Source organism: Alosa sapidissima, chromosome 1 (assembly GCF_018492685.1).
Source record: "Alosa sapidissima isolate fAloSap1 chromosome 1, fAloSap1.pri, whole genome shotgun sequence".
NCBI lineage: Eukaryota > Metazoa > Chordata > Actinopteri > Clupeiformes > Clupeidae > Alosa > Alosa sapidissima.
The window spans coordinates 1,660,997-1,686,530 of NC_055957.1; the positions used below are offsets into that span (position 1 = coordinate 1,660,997).

Below are 25,534 nucleotides of genomic sequence, written 5' to 3' on the forward strand. Positions count from 1 at the left end.
ATGACACAGTAATTGTGTTTTAAAGTCTACTCAGTACTACTGATTTGGTGCTGTTTAACTCATTTGTAAATGGTGCAGTCACTTTAACACCATTGTGTGTCCAGACATTCTCCTAATGATATTTTTTTACCAGCTCCGTTCAAATATAGCCTATGGCTAGTCCACAAACTCTAACATTGTTTGTGCCACATGTATAGCACAATATTAACAATGATAAGATTGATATTAAGTTGGTATAAACAGCTTTTATTCCTTTGGAAATAGAACCATGTAATCACATGATGCTTACTAGACATATTCTGTTTGCAATTAAAAGTGAATTATGAGCCTGGTAGCCAGTAGCCAAATAGCTAGCTGAGTGGAATGCGTTTCAATCATCATAATATCATGTGCTCTATTCTCTATGTGATGCTCTATTCTCTATGTGATGCTCTATTCTGTTCTATTCTCTATGTGATGCTCTATTCTCTATGTGATGCTCTATTCTGTTCTATTCTCTATGTGATGCTCTATTCTGTTCTATTCTCTATGTGGTGCTCTATTCTGTTCTATTCTCTATGTGATGCTCTATTCTCTATGTGATGCTCTATTCTGTTCTATTCTCTATGTGATGCTCTATTCTGTTCTATTCTCTGTGATGCTCTATTCTCTATGTGATGCTCTATTCTGTTCTATTCTCTCTGTGATGCTCTATTCTGTTCTATTCTCTCTGTGATGCTCTATTCTCTATGTGATGCTCTATTTGAAATGTGTTGCTGGTATGAAATTCAAAAGGTACATATATTTTCCATAAAATAGTTCCATTTGTAATTTTCAACATTTGATGTTGTCTAAATCCTTTTTGCAGCTATACGTTTACAGAATAGATTTGCAGATCACAATCTGTTTTTATTTGGCTTTTACACAACATCCCAACTTTTTCTGATTTTATACATGTATATATTTTTATTTGTTGGACATGACAGGCTGTACATTTCAAGGAAACATTCTTACTCCATGTAACTATTACAATAGTTTTTAGAATGAACTACAATTTCTGAAGATCGGCCGTTTCCATTTTGTGATGTTGTGTTTGTGTCCTCTGCGCCTCACCAGCTCACTATAGTTCACTGGATTGGGTTGACATTTATACTGAACACCCAAGAAACCCTAAAATAATGTAACATATATTCATATAAATAATTGCTAAATATTTACAGAAATCAAATGAATGCAACTGCATTATTTACAAGGACATCAAATAAATGCAAGTGCAGTGGACACAAATATAAACACAGACATAAACAGATTGTATATAATTTACCAATATAGTACTATGCCAAACCATGATAAGATGTTTCAGAGAAGGTACGGGAGAACCCTTAAAGATTTGAAATGTCCAAAGTAGAAACAAACACAGACCGCTGCGGTTTCCGTTTTCTCCATCACTATGGAAACAGAAGAAGAGAGGAAACAGAACGAGTTAAGCAGACTTTTTGTAGGGGTATTTAGTGGTGTTTGTAGGGGTATTTAGTGGTGTTTGTAGAGGTATCTGGGGTGTTTGTAGGGGTATTTAGTGGTGTTTGTAGGGGTATTTAGTGGTGTTTGTGGAGGTATCTGGGGTGTTTGTAGGGGTATTTAGTGGTGTTTGTATGGGTATTTAGTGGTGTTTGTAGGGGTATTTGGGGTGTTTGTAGGGTTTTTTGGTGGTGTTTGAAGGGGTATTTGGGGTGATTGTAGGGGTATTTAGTGGTGTTTGTAGAGGTTTCTGGGGTGTTTGTAGGGGTATTCAAGGTGTTTGTAGGAGTATTTGTGGTGTTTGTAAGGGTATTTGGCAGTGGCGTCGTTAGACCTGGGCATTCGGGGCTATAGCCCCGGATCCTCTGGGGATAGCCCCGGATCTATGGGCCGTCAACAACAACAAAAACTCTAATCGTGAATGAAATAAATAGCCCCGTAGAATAGACTTTTGTGTTTGTGTGCATTAACAGCAGCGCAAGAAAATTTGACGTGATCTGCGCAGGTTTAGAATCATTTGTTGCAAAATGTTGCAATTTCAATTCTCCTCTACGCTATTACGCATTGCTGTTTCGTGCTTCTACTAACTAGCCTTAGCGAAATAAGTGTACAGAAGGACAAATGGATTAGAAGTTTCTTTAGAGAAAAAAAGGGCAGAGCAGGGACAAGAAGTGGAAACTCTTCAGTGTGTCATCATCTCCCGCAACCCAGGAGGACATTTCCATCAGCTCAGTTTCAATATATCGTGATTTACTATTGAATCACATGCGCAGTAAATATGGTAAACCTGACCGCGTTTGAGGGGGCTTCCAAGCAATGCATGTTGGGCTTGATTTTGACAGAATGGAACTTTTTCTTTGGGCAAAAGTTCGTGATAAACTACACAACCCAAATGCATTGCTTTCAAGGCACCCACAGCCCATTAATTGAAGGGGATGACGTCCAAATGTTTATCCCGAGACGAACGCTCACACCTGTGCACTTGACAGAGGTGCATGACGATGTTTATTCTACAGGCTATTTTAATGTCATATTTTGGGTGTTGTGTGTGGTGCACTTTGGCAAAAGAGACGTTCTCCTTACACGGTCTTCAAACATCAAAATATTCAGAATGCCGTGACGTGAGTCATTACAATTGGCCTTCCTTTTCATTCTCAAAGTAGGTTAAAATGGCATGTTCATCAGCCCGATTTTCAAAATCTCTCGGGGGAGAAACCCCCGAAACCCCGGACAAAAAGGTCTCTAAGTTCTGGGCTCTAGCCCCGAATGTTTTAAATAGCTAGCGACGCCCCTGGTATTTGGTGGTGTTTGTAGGGGTATTTGGGACTGGTGTACCTGCATCTCGGTGAAGAACCTCATGTGTGTGTGTGTGGCGCCGCCCTGCTGTTTTAACTTGGCCACGCGGTGCTGGACGCGTATGCGCTCAGGAGTCCACATGCTGGCGCGGAAATTCAGCACAGCTTGCAGCTGCTTCTCACTGCGCAAAACAAGAACACACACTTACACACACACTTTACACACTGCACAGTAACACACACACACACACTTACACACACACTTACACACTGCACAGCACAGTAACACACACACACACACACACACTTACACACTACACAGCACAGTAACACACACACACACACATTTACACACACACTCACACACTGCACAGCACAGTAATACACTATACACACACTACACACACACACACACACTGCACTGCACAGTAACACACTACACACACACTGCACAGCACAGTAACACACTACACACACACTTACACACTGCACATCACAGTAACACACACATACACTACACACACACACACACACTGCACTGCACAGTAACACACTACACACACACTGCACAGCACAGTAACACACTACACACACACTTGGGCTGGGATAAACGATTATTTTTTAAACGATTAATCTAGCGATTATTTTTTCGATGCATCGATTAATCTAACGATTCATTTTTTCGTATTTTCATATATGTTTATTGCTCTTAAGATTCCAAAATAAAAGACTATACAAGTGCAAAGTAATGCATTCTTAGTCAGAGGTATTCAATAAAGTTCAGTAGTGTATAGGTCTAATTGAGTGCCTGTCACTTTAAGAGTTTGTGAGGGAATCCTTGCAATTGACATTAACACAGGCTGCGGATGTGTGGATGCAATTCATAACATAGTTAGTTCAAATAACGGTTCGTACTTCTCCTTAGGACAAGCACTTTTGAGTCTTGGAAAACACTTTTCCATTTACATCGGGATTTTGCAAACATTCAGAGTCAATAAAATGAGCCCTGCATGAGTAACGAAATTGACAAGCAGCTGTAAGTAGGCAGGCTAAACTTGACATCCAAACAGTATTCTAACGTTAGCTTTGAGATACTGCTTGATTGCATAACTTAACTTAGTTTAGTCTCCTCAATGTACTATGTTGTGATAAGATATTAGCAGAGTTTACTTTAACTTTAATGCAGCAGTTTTGAACAAATTTCCCATACAAAAATGTGATATATGGCAATATATGAACATATATGTCAAATAACAGGGACTTATAATTTTACTTATATGGACATATATGTGATTCAAATATTTGTGTCAAACATATATTCAAAGCTATATGTCCATACATGCATACAAAATATTTTAATTGCCCATATAAGATGCTATATTTCTTCATATACTAGATCCAATTATTTGTTTTCCAAATATATGGAGAAGTTTATGTGTGAATATGTGACAGACTTATATGTAGTCTCTATGTATGGTGGTATACATATTCATACACTCAGAGGTGGGCAGTAACGAAGTACATTTACTTAAATTCAGATTTTGAGTATTTGTACTTCACTTGAGTTAATTTAAAAAAAAATACTTTCACTTCACTACATCTGAATGACAAAAATCGTACTTTTAACTTCACTACATTTCTGTTAAGGCTCTCGTTACTTTTAACTTTCAATAGGTCTAGCCTATATCGAAACTCTGTCCCCCCCTCCCCTCTCTTCTAAAATGTGATGGTTTGTTCGCAGGTGACAGCCTATCACTAATCAGGGTTGCGTCACATCTGTGCGCTAGGCTATACAACCAAGTTCAACGTCTAACCGTTCTCTATTCCTAAATCGATAGCAAGATGGAGGTAGACGGAGATGAAGGCGGATGCCCTGTCGAGTACTCGCACCCATGGCCGTATCTCGACAAAATGTTTAAGTTTACTGAACGGATGAACAGGATTTTTTCTCTAATATCAGGCACACGCACACACAGGAGACGGTCAAACAGTTGGATGCATACCTAACATGTGCAGCTGAAGGTGTGACCATGTTAACAGCTTATGCTGCTGTATGTAGCCTATCTCTCAAATTAAACACCGCCCTGCCTGCCTCTGCAGCGTGCGAGAGGCGTTTTAGTGCAGCTGGATTAATCTGCAGCGTGCGAGAGGCTTTTTAGTGCAGCTGGATTAATCTTCAGCGTGCGAGAGGCGTTTTAGTGCAGCTGGATTAATCTGCAGCGTGTGAGAGGCTTTTTAGTGCAGCTGGATTAATCTTCAGCGTGCGAGAGGCGTTTTAGTGCAACTGGATTAATCTTCAGCGTGCGAGAGGCTTTTTAGTGCAGCTGGATTAATCTTCAGCGTGCGAGAGGCTTTTTAGTGCAGCTGGATTAATCTTCAGCGTGCAAGAGGCGTTTTAGTGCAGCTGGATTAATCTGCAGCGTACGAGAGGCTTTTTATCTTCAGGCCAAAGCGGCAATCAGCTCCCGCAACTTTGAGAACCAGCTTCTGCTTAAGTTGAATAAGGACTTTTACAACTTCAACTGATTTGATGTGTCTATACTGTAAACACGACATGATGGCTTTGTTCATTTAAAATGGTTGGCTGTCTACTGTGAACACGAAGTGATGGAGTGAATTTGTGCACCCATGTAGTCTTGTTTTGTTTACTTGAAATGGTTGGCTGTCCATACACAGTGATGGGGAGTGAATTTGTGGACCCATGTAGTCTTGTTTTGTTTACAGTATAGACAGGCAACCATTTTAAGTGATGGGAAGTGAATTTGTGCACCCATGTAGACTTGTTTAGTTTACTTCAAATGGTTGGCTGTCTATACTGTAAACACAAAGTGGAAAGGGAATTTGTGCACCCATGTAGTCTTGTTTTGTTTCCTTGAAATGGTTGGTTAGATTTAAGCATGAAGTAGGCTGTGCTACACACACACCTACCTTACTTGCCCTCAGAAACCATGAGCCACTGTTGGACCTGTGATGTAAAGTTGCTTGAATGTTGCTTTCATGTCAAGCCAGTTTGATAGAAAATAAACATTTTCTTTCTGTCAATTGGGTTTCTTCATTCTGTAACATTCTATAATCCCTTATTCTGCATCTTATACAAGCTAGTCAGGGGCATGCATTTAAGTGTTAAACCTTACACATGTAATTTCAAATTGTACTTTAATACTTAAGTATTTTTAAAATCAAGTACTTCAGTACTTTCACTTAAGTACAATTTTGAATATGCAACTTTTACTTGTATCGGAGTAACATTTGACCAGTAGTATCTGTACTTTGACTTAAGTACTGAAATTGATTACTTCGCCCACCTCTGCATACACTAGATTTGGATAACTTTATGTGTGAATATGTGGCTGACATATTTGTAGTCTCCATATATGGTGGCATACATATCCATACACTAGATTACATTACTTATTTTCTAAATGGAGAACAGTGTAAATATATTTGTTTATGTCTTGGCGTCACAGGTATGGTGTCGAATATGCTGCCTTATGTGTCAATGTTTTGTGTGGAGCGCTTTGGGTTGCACTATGTGCATGAAAAATGTGTGAGGCCAAAGCTACTTTAAATATAACGGATGCTTATCGCATCTTGATATGCGCATGTGCACGCAGCAATACCCATCCCCCACCCTGGACTGAACTCCAACCACGGTGACTTCAACCGTCACTTTTCTGTCCTGTCATGCATCCGACTGTGTAAGCTGTACTAAACTCTGCTGTCATCATATCCAAGGTGAGAAAGCCTTTAGTAAACGGGAATTAGTTAGAAAAATATTGTTTTTATAATGTAATGTTAACCAAATCCGTTTGTTAACAGTCTAACCATCATGTTAGAATTAGCTAACGTTAATGTTATCAATTAGCTATCGATGACGTTAGCGAGATAATATTGCTAACGTTAGCGATGTTAGCTGTTAATGTTAACTTTTCCATGAACTAACTTTACCATTATGTGGAATATCTAGAATGGTAGTTAACATCATATCCAACAACAAGCCTGTCTGAGATGTCGTTATGAATATAAGTTTTAGTTTGAATGAAATATCAGGTGTGAGTAAGTTAGCTAACCTAGCTATAGCAGCTAACTTACATTTAAAGTGGCTACTAATAACCATGCAGGCTAACATGAATGTTAGTAGGCCTAAATGGATCTTTAGTTTGTGAAGAGTTGTGTTAAGCCATCCTTACAACAGAAGACTTTGACAAGATTTGGGAAAGATTCTTGAAAGATAGTCTTTTGAGTAAAGCTTGAATGGGGGGCATTAGTTAAAAGACTCCAATCTTTCAAGAATCTTTCCCAAATCTTGTCAAAGTATTCTGATGTATGGATCATTAGGCTACATGTTCTTCATCTCAAAGCCCTTATTTAAGCTTACTTGTGCCAAGATGTGTGTTTATTAAAGATGCATGTGAAGGTAGTAGTGCTTCAGTGATGGTCTTTTTATGTTCTGTGTGTTTTACAGCATATTAATCTTCTCTGTTCCCTGTTTGCAGGTGGCGATTTGTGAGGACTGCTGCCCTAAGAACACTGAGTGCATTCTGCATATTATGCCAAATCAATGTGTGCCACTTCCATAAAGGGGAAAAAAGTTTCTACCTAGAGAGTACTCACTGTTTGTGTGAAAAAACTAAACTTTAATAAAAGGTTTAACAAATATTTTGTGTGTTTTCTTTGGAACATCAAGAATGTTATATTTCTGATACATATATTGTGACATATTTCTATAAATGTGACATAGCAGAACATTACATATATTTTGCAATATATTTACCTTATATGAGTGCAAATGACATATATTTGCAATATATTGGTATCCCTAGTTTGCGTACAAATACATAACTTATCATATATTAACATATATGCAACTGACATATATTTGTAATATATTTGTATGTCTGGGAAAATATATGTGACATATATAAAAACGGCCAATTTTGCTATATGTTGAAATATATGTGACATGTATGTGTATATATGTGACTTATGGTGAGGCATACAGTGACATATACATTATATATGTGATTTACATATATTGCCATATATCACATTTTTGTATGGGCTGCGCAGCATAGTCACGATGCTAAGCGGATTTAATAGCAATTTAGCCCGCTGTGTTCTATGCAGTGCTTCTATGTGGCAACAACAATCCTTCAACAATCGTGAATATTTTGTTAAATGCACATGCAGAGGAGGAGCAGCGGGCTCGTTACGAGAGAGAGCGAGCGGGGCGAGGAAAGGCTGCGTGAGTAAAAAGTGGAGCTCAATGAAATTATTTCATCTTATCTTATCTATTTAAATAGTACAACATAGAACATCAATGTGTGGTGGGCGGTTTCGATTTCGTGGCGCCCAGCCACAGATTAGTCAACGTATGGGAAACACTGAATGTGTAAAATTACAAATATTTAGCAGCACACGTTATGCTTGACGAATCGACGCGCATATTTTGCGTCGACGTATTTTTTGCGTCGACGTCATCGATTACGTCGACACGTTGTCCCAGCCCTACACAGCACAGTAACACACACACTTACACACACACACACACACTTACACACTGCACAGCACAGTAATACACTACACACACACTTACACACTGCACAGCACATTAGCATACTACACACACACATTGTCAACAGGAGGTTATATGTGAAGGTCTTGGAGGTCAAGGTGTGTAAGCGTGATATCAGATGCATGATGTCAGGTGAGTGTACCTGTTGTCAGGTGTGTGATGTCAGGTGCATGATGTCAGGTGAGTGTACCTGTTGTGAGGTGAGTGATGTCAGGTGCGTGATGTCAGGTGCGTGATGTCAGGTGTGTGATGTCAGGTGAGTGTACCTGATGTCAGGTGCATGATGTCAGGTGCGTGATGTCAGGTGAGTGATGTCAGGTGTGTGATGTCAGGTGAGTGCACCTGATGTCAGGTGCATGATGTCAGGTGAGTGTACCTAATGTCAGGTGCGTGATGTCAGGTGTGTGATGTCAGGTGCGTGATGTCAGGTGAGTGTACCTGATGTCAGGTGCATGAAGTCAGGTGCGTGATGTCAGGTGCGTGATGTCAGGTGAGTGTACCTGATGTCAGGTGCATGATGTCAGGTGCGTGATGTCAGGTGAGTGATGTCAGGTGTGTGATGTCAGGTGAGTGTACTTGATGTCAGGTGCATGATGTCAGGTGCGTGATGTCAGGTGTGTGATGTCAGGTGAGTGTACCTGATGTCAGGTGTGTGATGTCAGGTGCGTGATGTCAGGTGCATGATGTCAGGTGAGTGTACCTAATGTCAGGTGCGTGATGTCAGGTGTGTGATGTCAGGTGCGTGATGTCAGGTGCGTGATGTCAGGTGAGTGAACCTCATGTCAGGTGCGTGATGTCAGGTGCGTGATGTCAGGTGCGTGATGTCAGGTGTGTGATGTCAGGTGCATGATGTCAGGTGAGTGTACCTGATGTCAGGTGCGTGATGTCAGGTGCGTGATGTCAGGTGTGTGATGTCAGGTGAGTGTACCTGATGTCAGGTGCATGATGTCAGGTGCGTGATGTCAGGTGCATGATGTCAGGTGAGTGTACCTGATGTCGGGGAAATCCGTGACCAGGGGCTGCAGGATGGCTTTAGTGATGTCACTCTCATTTTTCTGACCAATGATTTTACTCAGGTGGTCTCCGAGGGGGTGGAGCCAGTCTTCAGATGATTTCTATGGAAACGTATCAGTATAAGTACACACACACACACTGAGGCAGTCGTTGGAATTCACTTTGTTCTAGGCTTAATGCTGATTATTTGCTGCTCTGCAGGTTGCGGATTCACTCGCAGACGCGCACACGCATTGAGCTCTACCCACTATGCTGTTAGCTGCACACACACATTGAGCTCTACCCACTATGCTGTTAGCTGCACACACGCATTGAGCTCTACCCACTATGCTGTTAGCTGCACACACACATTGAGCTCTACCCACTATGCTGTTAGCTGCACACACACATTGAGCTCTACCCACTATGCTGTTAGCTGCACACACACATTGAGCTCTACCCACTATGCTGTTAGCTGCACACACACATTGAGCTCTACCCACTATGCTGTTAGCTGCACACACACATTGAGCTCTACCCACTATGCTGTTAGCTGCACACACACATTGAGCTCTACCAACTATGCTGTTAGCTGCACACACACATTGAGCTCTACCAACTGTAGCCTGTGTTGTGCCTCCGCCTTAGATAACACCACATTAACTAGTAGCCAACCATGTATATCAATTGATCGAGATTTCTGCCATACACATGCAAACACACACACCTGATGCATACACACAAGGACACACACGCACACACACCTCATGCAAACACACAAGGACACACACACGCAAACACACCGCGTGCATACACACAAGGACACAGACACACACACACCGCGTGCCTACACACACAAGGACACACACGCAAACACACACACCGCGTGCCTACACACACAAGGACACACACACACACTGCGTGCCTACACACACAAGGACACACACACACACCGCGTGCCTACACACACAAGGACACACACACACACTGCGTGCCTACACACACAAGGACACACACACACCGCGTGCATACACACAAGGACACACACGCAAACACACACACACTTGGTGCTTGTGCGTCCTTGTGTGTATGCACACGATGTGTGTGTGTCCTTGTGTATGTATATCTGTGTGTGTGTGTGCGTGTGTGTGTTCACCATGCGCTGGAAGAGCGTGCTGAGTTGAGTCCACTGCTCCTGCAGCTTCTCTGCAGCTTGTTGGTTCTTCCTGCCCTTGCAGGAGTAGGAGGAGTGCAGCAGAGGGGTGACGTACTCCCTCATCACCAGCAGGTGGAGCTGTTTGACAAACTCCTGAGGAGCACCCAGAGAACACCCAGACACACACACACACACAGGGGGCGGAGAGAGGTCACGTATGGGTAGGATCAGAAAGCATCGCCCAACAAATGTAATGAAAAAAGTGTGTGTGTGTGTACGTGTATGTGTGTGTACACCTACAGTATAGCATATGCATGTGTGTGTGTGTACACATATAGCATATGCATAATATGTGCATACTTGTGTGTAGGTATGTGTGAGAGAGAGCATGTGTGTGTGTGTGTGCGTACTTGTGTGTAGGTATGTGTGAGAGAGAGCATGTGTGTGTGTGTGTGTATACCTATGGCATATGCATGTGTGTGTGTGTGTACACCTATAGCATATGCACAATATGTGCGTACTTGTATGTAGGTATGTGTGAGAGAGAGCATGTGTGTATGTGTGTGTGCATACAGACCTCTAGCTATGGCTGTGTATGTGCATGTGGGTGTGTGTGCATGTGAGCATGTGGGTGTGTGAGCATGTGGGTATGTGAGCATGTGGGTCTGTGTGCATGTGAGCATGTGGGTGTGTGAGCATGTGGGTATGTGGGTGTGTGAGCATGTGGGTGGGTGTGCATGTGAGCATGTGGGTGTGTGTGCATGTGGGTCTGTGTGCATGTGAGCATGTGGGTGGGTGTGTGAGCATGTGGGTGTGTGTGCATGTGAGCATGTGGGTGTGTGAGCATGTGGGTATGTGAGCATGTGGGTCTGTGTGCATGTGAGCATGTGGGTGGGTGTGTGAGCATGTGGGTGTGTGCGTGGGTGTGTGAGCATGTGGGTGTGTGCGTGGGTGTGTGAGCATGTGGGTGTGTGAGCATGTGGGTGTGTGCGTGGGTGTGTGAGCATGTGGGTGTGTGCGTGGGTGTGTGAGCATGTGGGTGTGTGCGTGGGTGTGTGAGCATGTGGGTGTGTGCGTGGGTGTGTGAGCATGTGGGTGTGTGCGTAGGTGTGGCTGTACCTGTAGTTGTGGCTGCTTCATCTTGGTGCAGAGTGGGTGTGTGTGTGTGTGTCAGTGCTCGAATTACGTGGGAGCCAGAGGGAGCCGAGCTCCCATAGAGTGAGAACTGGCTCCCATGAAAACAACAAAGTCAAAAATCTGAGGGGGTCTCTCATATCTGAAGGTGTCTGGCATTGCAATTTAATCTTAAACAACCGCTCATTATCCATCCCTGTGCGATCTCTTACCATTACAGACGTTATTAAAACATAGGCTACTACGGGACGCAGACCTACCCTTGAATCCTACGTCTTGAACGCAGCATGACTGCACTTCACCACCACACCACTAGACTAACCGCAAACCGCATACGATCGATTTGACAGCACTCGAAAATCTGAAGAAGTCACCCTGCTTTGATGCGAGTGTTTTGTCTATTTACATAGGCGTTCATTGGGCTAGCCTACATGGTTTGATACGTGCTGAAAAGTCCTGTTTGCTGTTGAACTTGCGCTTCACCTCTTCTATTGATTGACAAAGCCATAAATTATGGCCCATAATGCAGCTTACTTCAATGATTGTGTTGATGATCTGTAGCTATCCTCTGCCATGCAGAGCTCCGGAAAGTTCCCAGATATTTTGAAACACCTGTTAGCAATCTCTGATGGCCGAATATTCAATGGCTACCCGACAACATCTCAGTGCAAACTCCAAAATTGTTCGTCTATTAATTTTCCACGGTTCAACACACGAGACGACTGACCGCCCAGGTGTTGTTACTATGTGCACATTAGCCTATAATACTACATAGTTTGACTGCAATTGCTTTATTCATTTCTGCCAGTTAGTGCTTTTTCCCTGTGTATAAGTTACACTACATGCATTATTGTGTTTGACACTGAGGATAGCCTATCTGAGACGGTGGTCTGCTTCAAATGAGTTACGTTGTGAAATTGAGAATGGCACAAACTAAATCGTTTAGTCTATTTCTTTGTATTGTGAAAGTGAAATGAAATATGGACTATTACAATCAATAATATGTTGAAATTAATTAAAAGGAATCAATTTTTATGAAAAATGTCTGTTTGTTGTGTGCGTGTGTCAAGGTAAAACCAAGGTAAAAAATATACCGCGCAAAAGCGCCACTTGCGCCTAGGGTTTTTAATTGTACCGCCTTGTTAGGCTATATGCGGGGTGTGCCAACTTTTTATGAGATAGAGAGACCCCCTTAAAGACAAAAAGATAATTCGAGCCCTGGTGTTTGTACTGTACCTGTACCTGTAGCTGTGGCTGCTTCATCTCAGTGCAGAGTGTGTGTGTGTGTGTGTACCTGTAGTTGTGGCTGCTTCATCTCGGTGCAGAGTGTGTGTGTGTGTGTGTACATGTAGTTGTGGCTGCTTCATCTCGGTGCAGAGTGTGTGTGTGTGAGTGTGTGTGTGTACCTGTAGTTGTGGCTGCTTCATCTCGGTGCAGAGTGTGTGTGTGTGTGTGTACATGTAGTTGTGGCTGCTTCATCTCGGTGCAGAGTGTGTGTGTGTGAGTGTGTGTGTGTACCTGTAGTTGTGGCTGCTTCATCTCGGTGCAGAGGTCATAGAGGTTCTGGACGCGCTCGCACAGCTCCTTGAAGTCTTCGTCGTCGTTCAGCCAGTGCTTGGTCATCAGGCTTGCTGTGAAAGGCTGCAAGGACCACAGGCCTCAGTCTGGATGTGTCCATGGATGGGGTTTGTGTGCAGTGTGTGTGTGTGTGTGTGTGTGTGTTTGTTGACCGCGTGGCTCAACCCTGCCTGGACTCGACCCTACAACTTGCAGCACCTCTGATCGGGAGTCAAGCGCACTAGCGATGGAGCTAAACCCCCAATAGCACTAGCAATAGTGCTAAACCCCAATAGCACTAGCAATGGAGCTAAACCTCAATAGCACTAGCAATGGAGCTAACCCCCCAATAGTACTAGAGCTAAACCCCAATAACAATAGCAATAATGGCCCTAGACCACAATAGCACTAGCAATAGAGCTAAACCCCAATAGCATTAGAGCTAAACCTCAATAGCTCTAGCAATGGATCTAAACCCCAAATAGCACTGTGAGGAAGGTCCAGTAATTGGACTGCACTTTAGCTGTTACATGTCCAGTAATTAGACTGCACTTTAGCTGTTACATGTCTACTCGGGTTACATTACAAAAAGTTATTTTGGGGTTTGGGGTTCTCTTGTCCATGACCTCTGAGGTCAACCGCCTTATAGGGAGTCTGGAGTAATAACAGCCTTCTTATAATTAACCTTATAATAATCCTATAATTAACTTTCTTTATCATGACAGCTCTTTCTTACTTTCATTGTAATCCATCAAGAATACCCTGTTTAGTCCTATAAGTAACGGTGAGACTTTGTCTACGACAGACTTGTTGCTCTCATGCTCACTAGGATGCTTGTGTGTTTGAAACCTGTCTCCGGCGCCGTGAATAAAGCTTTGTACTCTGCTGTACAGTCATCTTGCCTCTGCGTTACTTTTTGCCTCTCTGTGGATTACTGCTTTATTTTTACCACAATACACACACACACACACACACACACACACAGCACGTACATATTACCAGTGTTTCCCATACATTGACTAATCTGTGGCGGGGCGCCACGAAATAAAAATCGGCCACCACAGATTAATATTCTATGTTTAATTTAATTTAATTTAAATTAAATATAAGGTCAAGTCCTTGCATTGGCATTGAGCTGCGCTTTTTACGCACGCAGCCTTTCCTTGCCCCGCCCCGCTCTCTCTCGTAGCCTGCTGCCCCTCCTCTGCATGTGCATTTAACAAAACATTCACGATTGTTGAAGGATTGTTGTTGCCACATAGAAGCAATGCATAGAAGACGTCTGGCTAAATTGCTATTAAATCCGCTTAGCATCATGACCATGCTGCGCAAATTTGTTAAAAACTGCTGCATTGAAGTGAACTCTGCTAAGGTCTTATCACAACATAGTAGACTACATTGAAGAGACTAAACTAAGTTAAGTTATGAAATCAAGCAGTATCTCAAAGCTAACGTTAGAATACTGTTTGGATGTCGAATTTAGCATGCTTAGCCTACTTACAGCTGCTTGTCAATTTCGTTGAAGGGCTCATTTCATTGACTGACACTGAATGTTTGCAAAATTCCAATGTAAATGGAAAAGTGTTTTCCAAAATTCAAAAGTGCTTGTCCCAAGGAGAAGTACGAACCTTTATTTTAACTATGTAGAAAACGTTATGAATTGCATCCACACATTTCAACTGTGTTACAAGGGTGCAATTGTGTTACCTATACACTACCAAGACGATCTTAATCCCCCCCCCCCCCCCCCCGTTGTCAAAGTCAAAGTCAGCTACCGCCACAAATTGAATGCAATTCTGTGGGAAACACTGTATTACACAGCTACATACCAGCCGGCTACCCTTACTGCTGTGTGTGTGTGTGTGTGTGTGTGTGCATGCGTGTATATGTGTGTGTATCTGTGTGTGTGTGTTGTGCATTTTTCCCCGTCTTTGTGTGAACGCAGGTCTCGCTAAATGGCAATCACGGCGTCATGCTGGAGTTCCAATCTGAGCCGTCAGTCAACACATAAAAGCGACCTGTACCTGTGCGTCGGGGGTGTGGTTGGGTGTGCTGAAGTGCTATGATGCGGTTCTGTGTGTGTGTGTGTGTGTGTGTTATGATGCGGTTGTGTGTGTGGTTGGGTGCGCTATGCTGAAGTGCTTGCCAGTGTGAGAGGCTGCGCAGTAAATCAGAGACGTCATGTGACAGCAGCACCAGATTCAAAATTGGACTATTGGACTATTTAGCCTCTTTCTTGTTTTCTTTTTTTGTATATAGTATCAATAAATCTTTTTGAAGAGCATTTTTGCCTTGTCCGCAAGTGAAATTTCACCACAGCGTGTATGTATGTATGTGTGTGTATATGTATGAATACCACAGCGTGTATGTATGTATGTGTGTGTATATGTATGAATGTATGTGGGTGTGTGTGTATGTGTGTGTGGTCATGAACTCACGCTGATGTCGGTCTTGAGCTGCTGCAGTAGAGTGTGTGTCAGTTTACTGTTCGCCTTCTCCAGACTCCTGCTCAGTTGGGTCACCTGATCTGGACTGCTGTCCTTGTAGCTCTCCATGTGCTCCCTACAAACACACACACACACACATTACATACACACACACACACATTACATACACACACACACACATATTATATACACACACACACACATATTACATAAATTACATCCCCGTGCCCAAGCAATCAAACCCAGAGTGCCTGAGTGACTACTGACCGGTAGCACTGAACCCCATCATCACCAAGTGCCTTGAGAAGCTAATCTTAGCCCACCTCAAGCCCAGCCTTCATCACGCACAATGCTAGCTATCAGCCTTCATCGTGCACAATACTAGCTATCAGCCTTCATCGTGCACAATGCTATCTATCAGCCTTCATCACGCACAATGCTAGTATTCAGCCTTCATCACGCACAATGCTAGCTATCAGCCTTCATCACGCACAATACTAGCTATCAGCCTTCATCGTGCACAATGCTATCTATCAGCCTTCATCACGCACAATGCTAGTATTCAGCCTTCATCACGCACAATGCTAGCTATCAGCCTTCATCACGCACAATGCTAACTATCAGCCTTCATTACACACAATGCTAGCTATCAGCCTTCATCACGCATAATGCTAGCTATGAGCCCAGCCTTCATCACGCACAATGCTGGCTATCAGCCTTCATCGCGCACAATGCTAGCTATCAGCCCAGTCTTCATCGCGCACAATGCTAGCTATCAGCCTTCATCGCGCACAATGCTAGCTATCAGCCCAGCCTTCATTACGCACAATGCTAGCTATCAGCCTTCATTACGCACAATGCTAGCTACCAGCCTTCATCGTGCACAATGCTAGCTATCAGCCTTCATCGCGCACAATGCTAGCAATCAGCCCAGCCTTCATTACGCACAATGCTAGCTATCAGCCTTAATCACGCACAATGCTAGCTATCAGCCCAGCCTTCATTACGCACAATGCTAGCTATCAGCCTTAATCACGCACAATGCTAGCTATCAGCCTTCATCACGCACAATGCTAGCCATCAGCCTTCATCGCGCACAATGCTAGCTACCAGCCTTTATCGTGCACAATGCTAGCTATCAGCCTTCATCGTGCACAATGCTAGCTATCAGCCTTCATCGTGCACAATGCTAGTATTCAGCCTTCATCGCGCACAATGCTAGTATTCAGCCTTCATCACGCACAATGCTAGCTATCAGCCTTTATCACGCACAATGCTAGCTATCAGCCCAGCCTTCATCGCGCACAATGCTAGCTATCAGCCTTCATCGCGCACAATGCTAGCAATCAGCCCAGCCTTCATTACGCACAATGCTAGCTATCAGCCTTTATCACGCACAATGCTAGCTATCAGCCTTCATCGCGCACAATGCTAGCAATCAGCCCAGCCTTCATTACGCACAATGCTAGCTATCAGCCTTCATCGTGCACAATGCTAGCTATCAGCCTTCATCGCGCACAATGCTAGCAACCAGCCCAGCCTTCATTACGCACAATGCTAGCTATCAGCCTTCATCGTGCACAATGCTAGCTATCAGCCTTCATCGCGCACAATGCTAGCTATCAGCCTTCATTGCGCACAATGCTAGCTACCAGCCTTTATCACGCACAATGCTAGCTATCAGCCTTCATCACGCACAATGCTAACTATCAGCCTTCATCACGCACAATGCTAGCAATCAGCCCAGCCTTCATCACGCACAATGCTAGCTATTAGCCTTCATCACGCACAATGCTAACTATCAGCCTTCATTACACACAATGCTAGCTATCAGCCTTCATCATGCATAATGCTAGCTATGAGCCCAGCCTTCATCGCGCACAATGCTGGCTATCAGCCTTCATCGTGCACAATGCTAGCTATCAGCCTTCATCGTGCACAATGCTAGCTATCAGCCTTCATCACGCACAATGCTAGTATTCAGCCTTCATCACGCACAATGCTAACTATCAGCCTTTATCACGCACAATGCTAGCTATCAGCCTTCATCACGCACAATGCTAACTATCAGCCTTCATCACACACAATGCTAGCTATCAGCCTTCATCACGCACAATGCTAGCTATCAGCCCAGTCTTCATCGCGCACAATGCTAGCTATCAGCCTTCATCGCGCACAATGCTAGCAATCAGCCCAGCCTTCATTACGCACAATGCTAGCTATCAGCCTTAATCACGCACAATGCTAGCTATCAGCCTTCATCACGCACAATGCTAGCCATCAGCCTTCATCACGCACAATGCTAGCTACCAGCCTTTATCGTGCACAATGCTAGCTATCAGCCCAGCCTTCATTACGCACAATGCTAGCTATTAGCCTTCATCGCGCACAATGCTAGCTACCAGCCTTCATCGTGCACAATGCTAGCTATCAGCCTTCATCTAGCTATCAGCCTTCATCGCGCACAATGCTAGCTATCAGCCTTCATCGTGCACAATGCTAGTATTCAGCCTTCATCGCGCACAATGCTAGTATTCAGCCTTCATCACGCACAAGGCTAGTATTCAGCCTTCATCACGCACAATGCTAGCTATCAGCCTTTATCACGCACAATGCTAGCTATCAGCCCAGCCTTCATCGCGCACAATGCTAGCAATCAGCCCAGCCTTCATTACGCACAATGCTAGCTATCAGCCTTCATCGTGCACAATGCTAGCTATCAGCCTTCATCGCGCACAATGCTAGCTATCAGCCTTCATCGCGCACAATGCTAGCTATCAGCCTTCCTCCTGCACTAGAGCCCCACCAGTATGCTACTGTGCCAACAGATGGGCTGAGGATGCCATACCCACAGCCCTCCACTCTTCCCTCACCCATCTAGACAACAGCAATTCCTATAGCAATGTTAGGATGCTATTCATAAACTTCAGCTCAGCTTTTAATACAGTCACACCATCTGATCTGATCATGAAACTACACAGGCTTGGCATCAGCATATCCATCTGCAACTGAATACTGGACTTTCTGCTCAACAGACCCCAGACTGGTTAAACAACACCTCCACCACAACACCTCCTATAAACACCGGTGTGCCACAAGGGGGTGTGTGCTCAGCCCTCTTCACCATGACTACTCCCCCATTCACAACACTAACTAATCTTAAACTACTGGGACCTTGAATTTCCCCTTGGGGATCAGTTAAAAAGTATCTATCTATCTATCTATCTCTAAGTCCATCATCAAGCAGATGACACAACAGCGCTCGGCTTGATCAGGAACAATGATGAATCAGCCTACATGGAGGAAGTGCAGCACGGTGTGGTGTGGGAACTGCACCGACTGCTTCACGGTGTGGTATGGAAACTGGAATGGGCAGCTGTGGCCTACTGGGGGCAGCCGTGGCCTACTGGTTAGCGCTTCAGACTTGTAACCGGAAGGTTGCCGGTTCGAACCCCGACCAGTAGGAACGGCTGAAGTGCCCTTGAGCAAGGCACCTAACCCCTCACTGCTCCCCGAGCGCCGCTGTTGTTGCAGGCAGCTCACTGCGCCGGGATTAGTGTGTGCTTCACTTCACTGTGTGTTCACTGTGTGCTGAGTGTGTTTCACTAATTCACGGATTGGGATAAATGCAGAGACCAAATTTCCCTCACGGGATTAAAAGAGTATACTCATACTTAACTGCACCGACTGCTTCACTGTGTGCTATGGAAACTGCACCGACTGCTTCACGGTGTGCTATGGAAACTGCACCGACTGCTTCACGGTGTGCTATGGAAACCGCTTCACGGTGTGCTATGGAAACTGCACCGACTGCTTCACAGTGTGCTATGGAAACTGCTTCACAGTGTTGCTATGGAAACTGCACAATGGCTGTCAGGAAAGTCCTACCGCGAGTGGTGAAAAGTTCCAACACTCCGTTGTACTGGTTGTCCTTACTTGTGTAATGTATGTCTGTGTCTGTTTGTGTGCATGTGTGTGTGTGCGTGCGTGCGTGTGTGTGTATGTGTGTGTATGTGTATGTGTGTGTGTGTGTGTATGTGTGCGTGTGTAATTTGTATGTGTGTGCGTGTGTGTGTGTGTGTGTGTGTATGTGTGTCTGTGTCTGTGTCTGTTTGTGTGCGTGTGTGTGTGTGTTACCGGAGAGCGATGAAGCTGTTGATGTAAGTGATGTGGTACGTGACCCAGAGACTCTGGTCCAACACGTCAGTCGGGGGGGAGATGAGTGGACGCACGCAGCAAGAGAACTCACGCTCTAACCTGAGACACACACACACAGGCACACAGACACAGACAGATACACACACACACAAACACACGCACGCACACACACAGGCACAAGGACACACACACACATACACACACACTCACACCGTGTGCATACACACAAACACATGAAAATGGTGAATTATTGCAAAAATGTGTTTGTGTGTGTGTGTGTGTGTGAATACATGTGTGTGTGTGTGCGTGAGCGTGTGTGTGTGCGCGTGTACATACATGTGTGTGTGTGTGTGCGCGCGTGTACATGCATGTGTGTGTGTGTGAGCATGCATGTGTGTGCGTGAGCATGCATATGTGTGTGTATGAATGTGTGTGTGTGTGTATGCATGTGTGTGTGTGTATATGTGTATGCATGTGTGTGTATGTATGCATGCATGTGTGTGTGTATGTATGTGTGTGTGTGTATGCATGTGTGTGTGTGTATATGTGTATGCATGTGTGTGTATGTATGCATGCATGTGTGTGTGTATGTATGTGTGTGTGTGTGTATGTATGTGTGTGTGTGTGTATGCATGTGTGTGTGTGTATATGTGTATGCATGTGTGTGTATGTATGCATGCATGTGTGTGTGTATGCATGTGTGTGTGTGTATGCATGTGTGTGCGTGTATGCATGTGTGTGTGTGTGTGTGTCTTACTCCGTAGGAAAGCGCTCTAGCTCCTTTAGGCAAATGTGTGTAGTCCTTAGTCCCAAATCAGTGCTAAGGGTTCTAGAAGTTTTCTCCTTCCCTGCCACCATCTTACACACAGAACACACGGAACACATGAATGGAACCCAAAAACACACATGGCCACAGAACATAGAACACAGGAAATACAGAAAGGACTCAGAACACATAGAACTCTAGAACACACTGCAGATAGTAACACTATCTGTATTTCACATAGAACTCTAGAACACTGTAGAGATCAGAACTGTATCTCACATAGAACTCTAGAACACTTTAGAGATCAGAACTGTATCTCACATAGAACTGCTACTGTTGAGTGGCATAGTTGTTATATGGTATGAGTGGCATAGTTGTTACATGGTATGAGTGGCATAGCTACTGTTACATGTTATGAGTGGCATAGCTACTGTTATGTGTTATGAGTGGCATAGTTGTTACATGTTATGTGTGGCATAGTTGTTACATGGTATGAGTGGCATAGTTGTTACATGGTATGAGTGGCATAGTTGTTACATGGTATGAGTGGCATAGCTACTGTTACATGTTATGAGTGGCATAGCTACTGTTACATGTTATGAGTGGCATAGTTGTTACATGTTATGTGTGGCATAGTTGTTACATGGTATGAGTGGCATAGTTGTTACATGGTATGAGTGGCATAGCTACTGTTACATGTTATGAGTGGCATAGCTACTGTTATGTGTTATGAGTGGCATAGTTGTTACATGCTATGAGTGGCATAGTTGTTACATGTTATGTGTGGCATAGTTGTTACATGTTATGAGTGGCATAGTTGTTACATGTTATGAGTGGCATAGCTAACATTACATGTTATCAGTGGCATAGTTGTTACATGTTATGAGTGGCATAGTTGTTACGTGTTATGAGTGGCATAGTTGTTACATGTTATGAGTGGCATAGCTACTGTTACATGTTATGGGTGGCATAGTTGTTACATGTTATGAGTGGCATAGTTGTTACATGTTATGAGTGGCATAGTTGATTTAATCCAGTGCCTCCATGCTGGTTGATACTCTGACAAAAATGAGACCACAGCATCATGCATTCCTCCTTTCCTCCTCCTCCTCTCTCTCCTCCTTTCCTCTCCTCCTCCTCCTCTGCTCTTCTTTAGTTATCTCTGTTATATCGTCCTGACTGTGTCCTGCTGCTTCAGCTTCAGCAGCACTAGTTGAGACCCTATGGTTGGGACTAGCTGGAGACGCATTCAAAGTAGCTGGATATCTAATGACTGGTCCATTTGCCTACGTGTGTTTTCAAGGTTCTTTTTCCTCCTCTGGTCCAGGCTCTCAGGGTCTTTTTCATCAGAACTTTTTCATCAGAATTGATGGAGCAAACATCAAACAAACAGGAGGGATGTTCAGCCGTGAAGCAGTCGGTGCAGTCCATGTGGGAACTGCACCGACTGCTTCACGGTGTGGTATGGAAACTGGAATGGGCAGCCGTGGCCTACTGGGGGCAGCCGTGGCCTACTGGTTAGCGCTTCGGACTTGTAACCGGAAGGTTGCCGGTTCGAACCCCGACCAGTAGGAACGGCTGAAGTGCCCTTGAGCAAGGCACCTAACCCCTCACTGCTCCCCGAGCGCCGCTGTTGTTGCAGGCAGCTCACTGCATCGGGATTAGTGTGTACTTCACTTCACTGTGTGTTCAGGAGGAGGAGGAGGAGGAGGAGGAAAGGAGGAGAGAGAAGGAAAGGAGGAGGAGGTTCTTTTTTCTCCTCTGGTCCAGGCTGTCTTTTTCATCAGAACTTTTTCATCAGAATTGATGGAGCAAACATCAAACAATCTATCAGAGTTATTGCATTAATGGTAGCCTAATGTTATCCACGAGTTGATGATATAGACAACCTGCTAACCACCGACAAACCTAGCCTAGCGATCACCCAGCTGTGTTCTAACATTAGCCTATTGATCACCTAGCTGTGTTCTAACATTAGCTTAGCGATCCTAAGGCTGTTAACGTGTTTGTGATGATGCTAACCTTTATCTAACCTTTACCTAAACTATTAGCGCACCAGGAGCCCTAACCTGTCTGATGTCTGATATCTGTCTGATGTCTCACCTGTCTGATGTCTCACCTGTCTCATATCTCACCTGTCTGATATCTCACCTGTCTTATACCTCACCTGTCTGATATCTTACCTGTCTGATATCTCACCTGTCTGATATCTCACCTGTCTGATGTCCCATCATCATAGGGGATATTGGGCATCATGGAGCCCTTACCTGTCTGCTGTCTCACCTGTCTGATGTCCATCACCATCGGGGATAAGGGGCATTTTGCCTCATCATGCTCCTTGGACTTTGTCTTCGGCTCCCAGAGGGTCTCACGCTCCACACGGATCACACCCTCCAGCAGAGCCTTCACCTCAGCCTGGAACACATACAATGTGTGTGTGTGTGTGTGTGTGTGTGTGTGTGTGTGTGTGTATGTATGTGAGTGTGTGTGTGTGTGTGTGTATGTGTGTATGTGAGAGTGTGTGTGTGTGTGTGTATTTTACCTGTAACTGCTTGCAGTATTGGTCCTTGATCTTGTTCAGTAGCTCCTCCTCCAGAGTTAGATGTCTGAGCTCCTCCCTCATCTCAGGCTGCAGGCCTACATTACCCAGAATCCTCTCACTGCAACATCACAGCATACATTACCCAGAATCCTATCGCTGCAACATCACAGCATACATTACCCAGAATCCTCTCACTGCAACATCACAGCATACATTACCCAGAATCCTCTTACTGCAACATCACAGCATACATTATTTGTGTGTGTGTGTGTATCCATATAGCTTTCGGACTGGTTGCAGATGAAGTCCAATTACTCCGACAGAAGTCATTACTGTGTAATGCAGTGGTCCCCAAACTACGGCCCGCCACCTCATTTTGGGTGGCCCCTCAAAACATGTTCGTGGTATATAGCATCTGGCCCGCACGGGAGTACGACATCGTCAAACTATAACCTCCGCAATTCCCCCAATTCATTCTCTATAGCGAGTCTTAACAGTACACATGTAATACTCTTTTTGTCCACTGGTGGTTGTTTTGGCGCTGTTTCGCGTTTGCCATCAAAAACGGAATGAAATGTAGGCCTATCTGCAAACAATGTAAGAGGCCTATGCTGACTGCTGCATCAGTGCTCAAAGTATTGTAAAAGTTGATCAATTAATTGTTAATAACTAACTAACTTCTATTCAAGTCATATTTCTGGGACTTTCTGGGATAATTATTTCTATTTTGTATTTACTCGTTCAAATGTTCATTCAAAGAGGTCACAAGTTCAGGTGAGTGAAAGTTAGAATGGTGGTCATTTCAGACCACTTCAGCACTTCATAAAATTCTCATAGTTTGAGAACTTTAAATTTTCAGTTCAGAGTTCACACATTTTTAATAAAATATACTTTTGGGACTCCCTGCTAATACCTTTGGGAATGCAAAAGTCTTTTTATTAGTATTATTTAATTTGAGTTACATTTTACACTGATATGGCATGATGGCAATATAAACACAGCTAACAATGGTATTAAATTGCAATAGCCTATAGATTAAATGTAATGGAATATTCAACTAAGGTAGACTGCTGTTGTTCACAGCACTAAGCTATTTATGGTTATGGTATCTATTAGCTGGCCCTCGGAAGAAAAAGTTTGGGGACCACTGGTGTAATGTATGTGTGTGTTAGAGAGAGAGAGAGATGTGTGCTCATAAGTGTGTGAATGTGTGTGTGTGTGTCCATACCTCTCGTACTGGTTGCCTATGAAGTCCAGTAGGGCGTAGGAGTCTTTGACCTCGGTCACCTTGGCGATCAGGTCTGTGAGGTGTGCGGTCACCGCCCCGTGCCAAGCGTCCACGTAGTGGTCGAAGACGCGGAAACTTGGCGGGTACGAGGCCTGTAGCTCCGCCTTCACCCTCTCCAGGTTCTCCACAATGGCTTTTCCCAGCAGCCCCAGGTGCACGGCCAACCAGGAAGTGTTGCGCTCAGGTGTGTCCAGGTGCACGGCCTGCAGCACGTCCCTCACACCGTCCCGCACGGCGTCCCGCCAGAAGTCCCTCCACCCCCCCAGCCCCCCCGCCCCCCCCTCCCTCCGCTCCTCCTCCTGCACCACCCGCGCCACCTGCACCAGCAGCTCCTTGTTGCGGGCGGGCAGCGCGCTGGACTGACGCACGATTGCGGCCATCTTGGTGCGCAGCGCGCCGTACAGCAGGTGCAGGTCCTTCTCCAGGTGCGCCAGCTCCACAGGTGAGGCGCTCCGCACCTCCTCACGCAGAGACAGCAGGTTCACCAGAGCACCCAGCAGATCACAGCCGTCAATCAAATTATTCACCTCCATCACTGAGGGGAGAGAGGAGAGAGGAGAGAAAGGAGGAGACGTTTGTAAAGGTAGTAATGAGTGAGGAGAAATAAGAGTCTGGGAGAGGAGGAGGAGAAGGGAGGAGAGGAGAGGAGAAGAGAGGAGAGGAGGAGAAAGAGGAGGAGAGGAAAGGAGATGAAAGGAGGAGAGAGAGGAGAGGAGAGAGGAGAAGAGAGGAGAGGCGGACCTGGAGATTGTGTGCCTACCTGAGGGTGGAGCAGAGGGTCCAGGGGGCAGAGTGTACGACTCGCTGAGGGGGAGGGTTACCTCTGCACTCTGGGTGACCTTTGCACTCTGGGTGACCTTTCTGACCTCTGTGTTTTGCACCTCTGCATCAGGAATGGGTGGCAGAAATTGTTGTGTCGGCGACGTTTCCTTTTTTGTCAGACCCAGGCTTCTACGGACGTAGCCCATTCTCTTAAAAATGGCGTTCATTCCAGGACTCGCTGCACCTGATACACGCACACACATACATACACACACACACACACACACACACACACAGAGAAAAATTGCGCTGAGAGGAGGAGTAGAGAGGTGGAGGAGGAGGAGGAGAGGAGGAGTAGAGGAGG

General features: G+C 44.6%; 1 protein-coding gene across 7 annotated transcripts in view; it reads right to left on the reverse strand.

Annotated features, from left to right (window-relative positions):
* Positions 1-885: 885 nt before the first annotated feature.
* LOC121704951 (exocyst complex component 3-like) overlaps positions 886-25,534 on the reverse strand; it is a 37,886-nt gene continuing 13,237 nt past the window's right edge. For 5 of the 7 annotated variants that reach the window (XM_042085530.1, XM_042085559.1, XM_042085548.1 and 2 more), the window contains 12 exons: positions 25,169-25,414; positions 24,349-24,943; positions 23,121-23,238; positions 22,862-22,993; positions 20,570-20,670; positions 19,792-19,911; positions 15,646-15,769; positions 13,169-13,291; positions 10,517-10,669; positions 9,358-9,482; positions 2,833-2,974; positions 886-1,427 (listed from right to left, as the gene is read on the reverse strand). In XM_042085530.1, the coding sequence (XP_041941464.1) occupies positions 1,425-1,427; positions 2,833-2,974; positions 9,358-9,482; positions 10,517-10,669; positions 13,169-13,291; positions 15,646-15,769; positions 19,792-19,911; positions 20,570-20,670; positions 22,862-22,993; positions 23,121-23,238; positions 24,349-24,943; positions 25,169-25,414 (1,982 nt within the window). In that variant the 3' untranslated portion in view covers positions 886-1,424. Of the gene's footprint in view, positions 1,428-2,832; positions 2,975-9,357; positions 9,483-10,516; positions 10,670-12,996; positions 13,292-15,645; positions 15,770-19,791; positions 19,912-20,569; positions 20,671-22,861; positions 22,994-23,120; positions 23,239-24,348; positions 24,944-25,168; positions 25,415-25,534 lie in introns of those variants that run through there. The other 2 variants (XM_042085539.1, XM_042085586.1) reach the window with 2 other exon arrangements.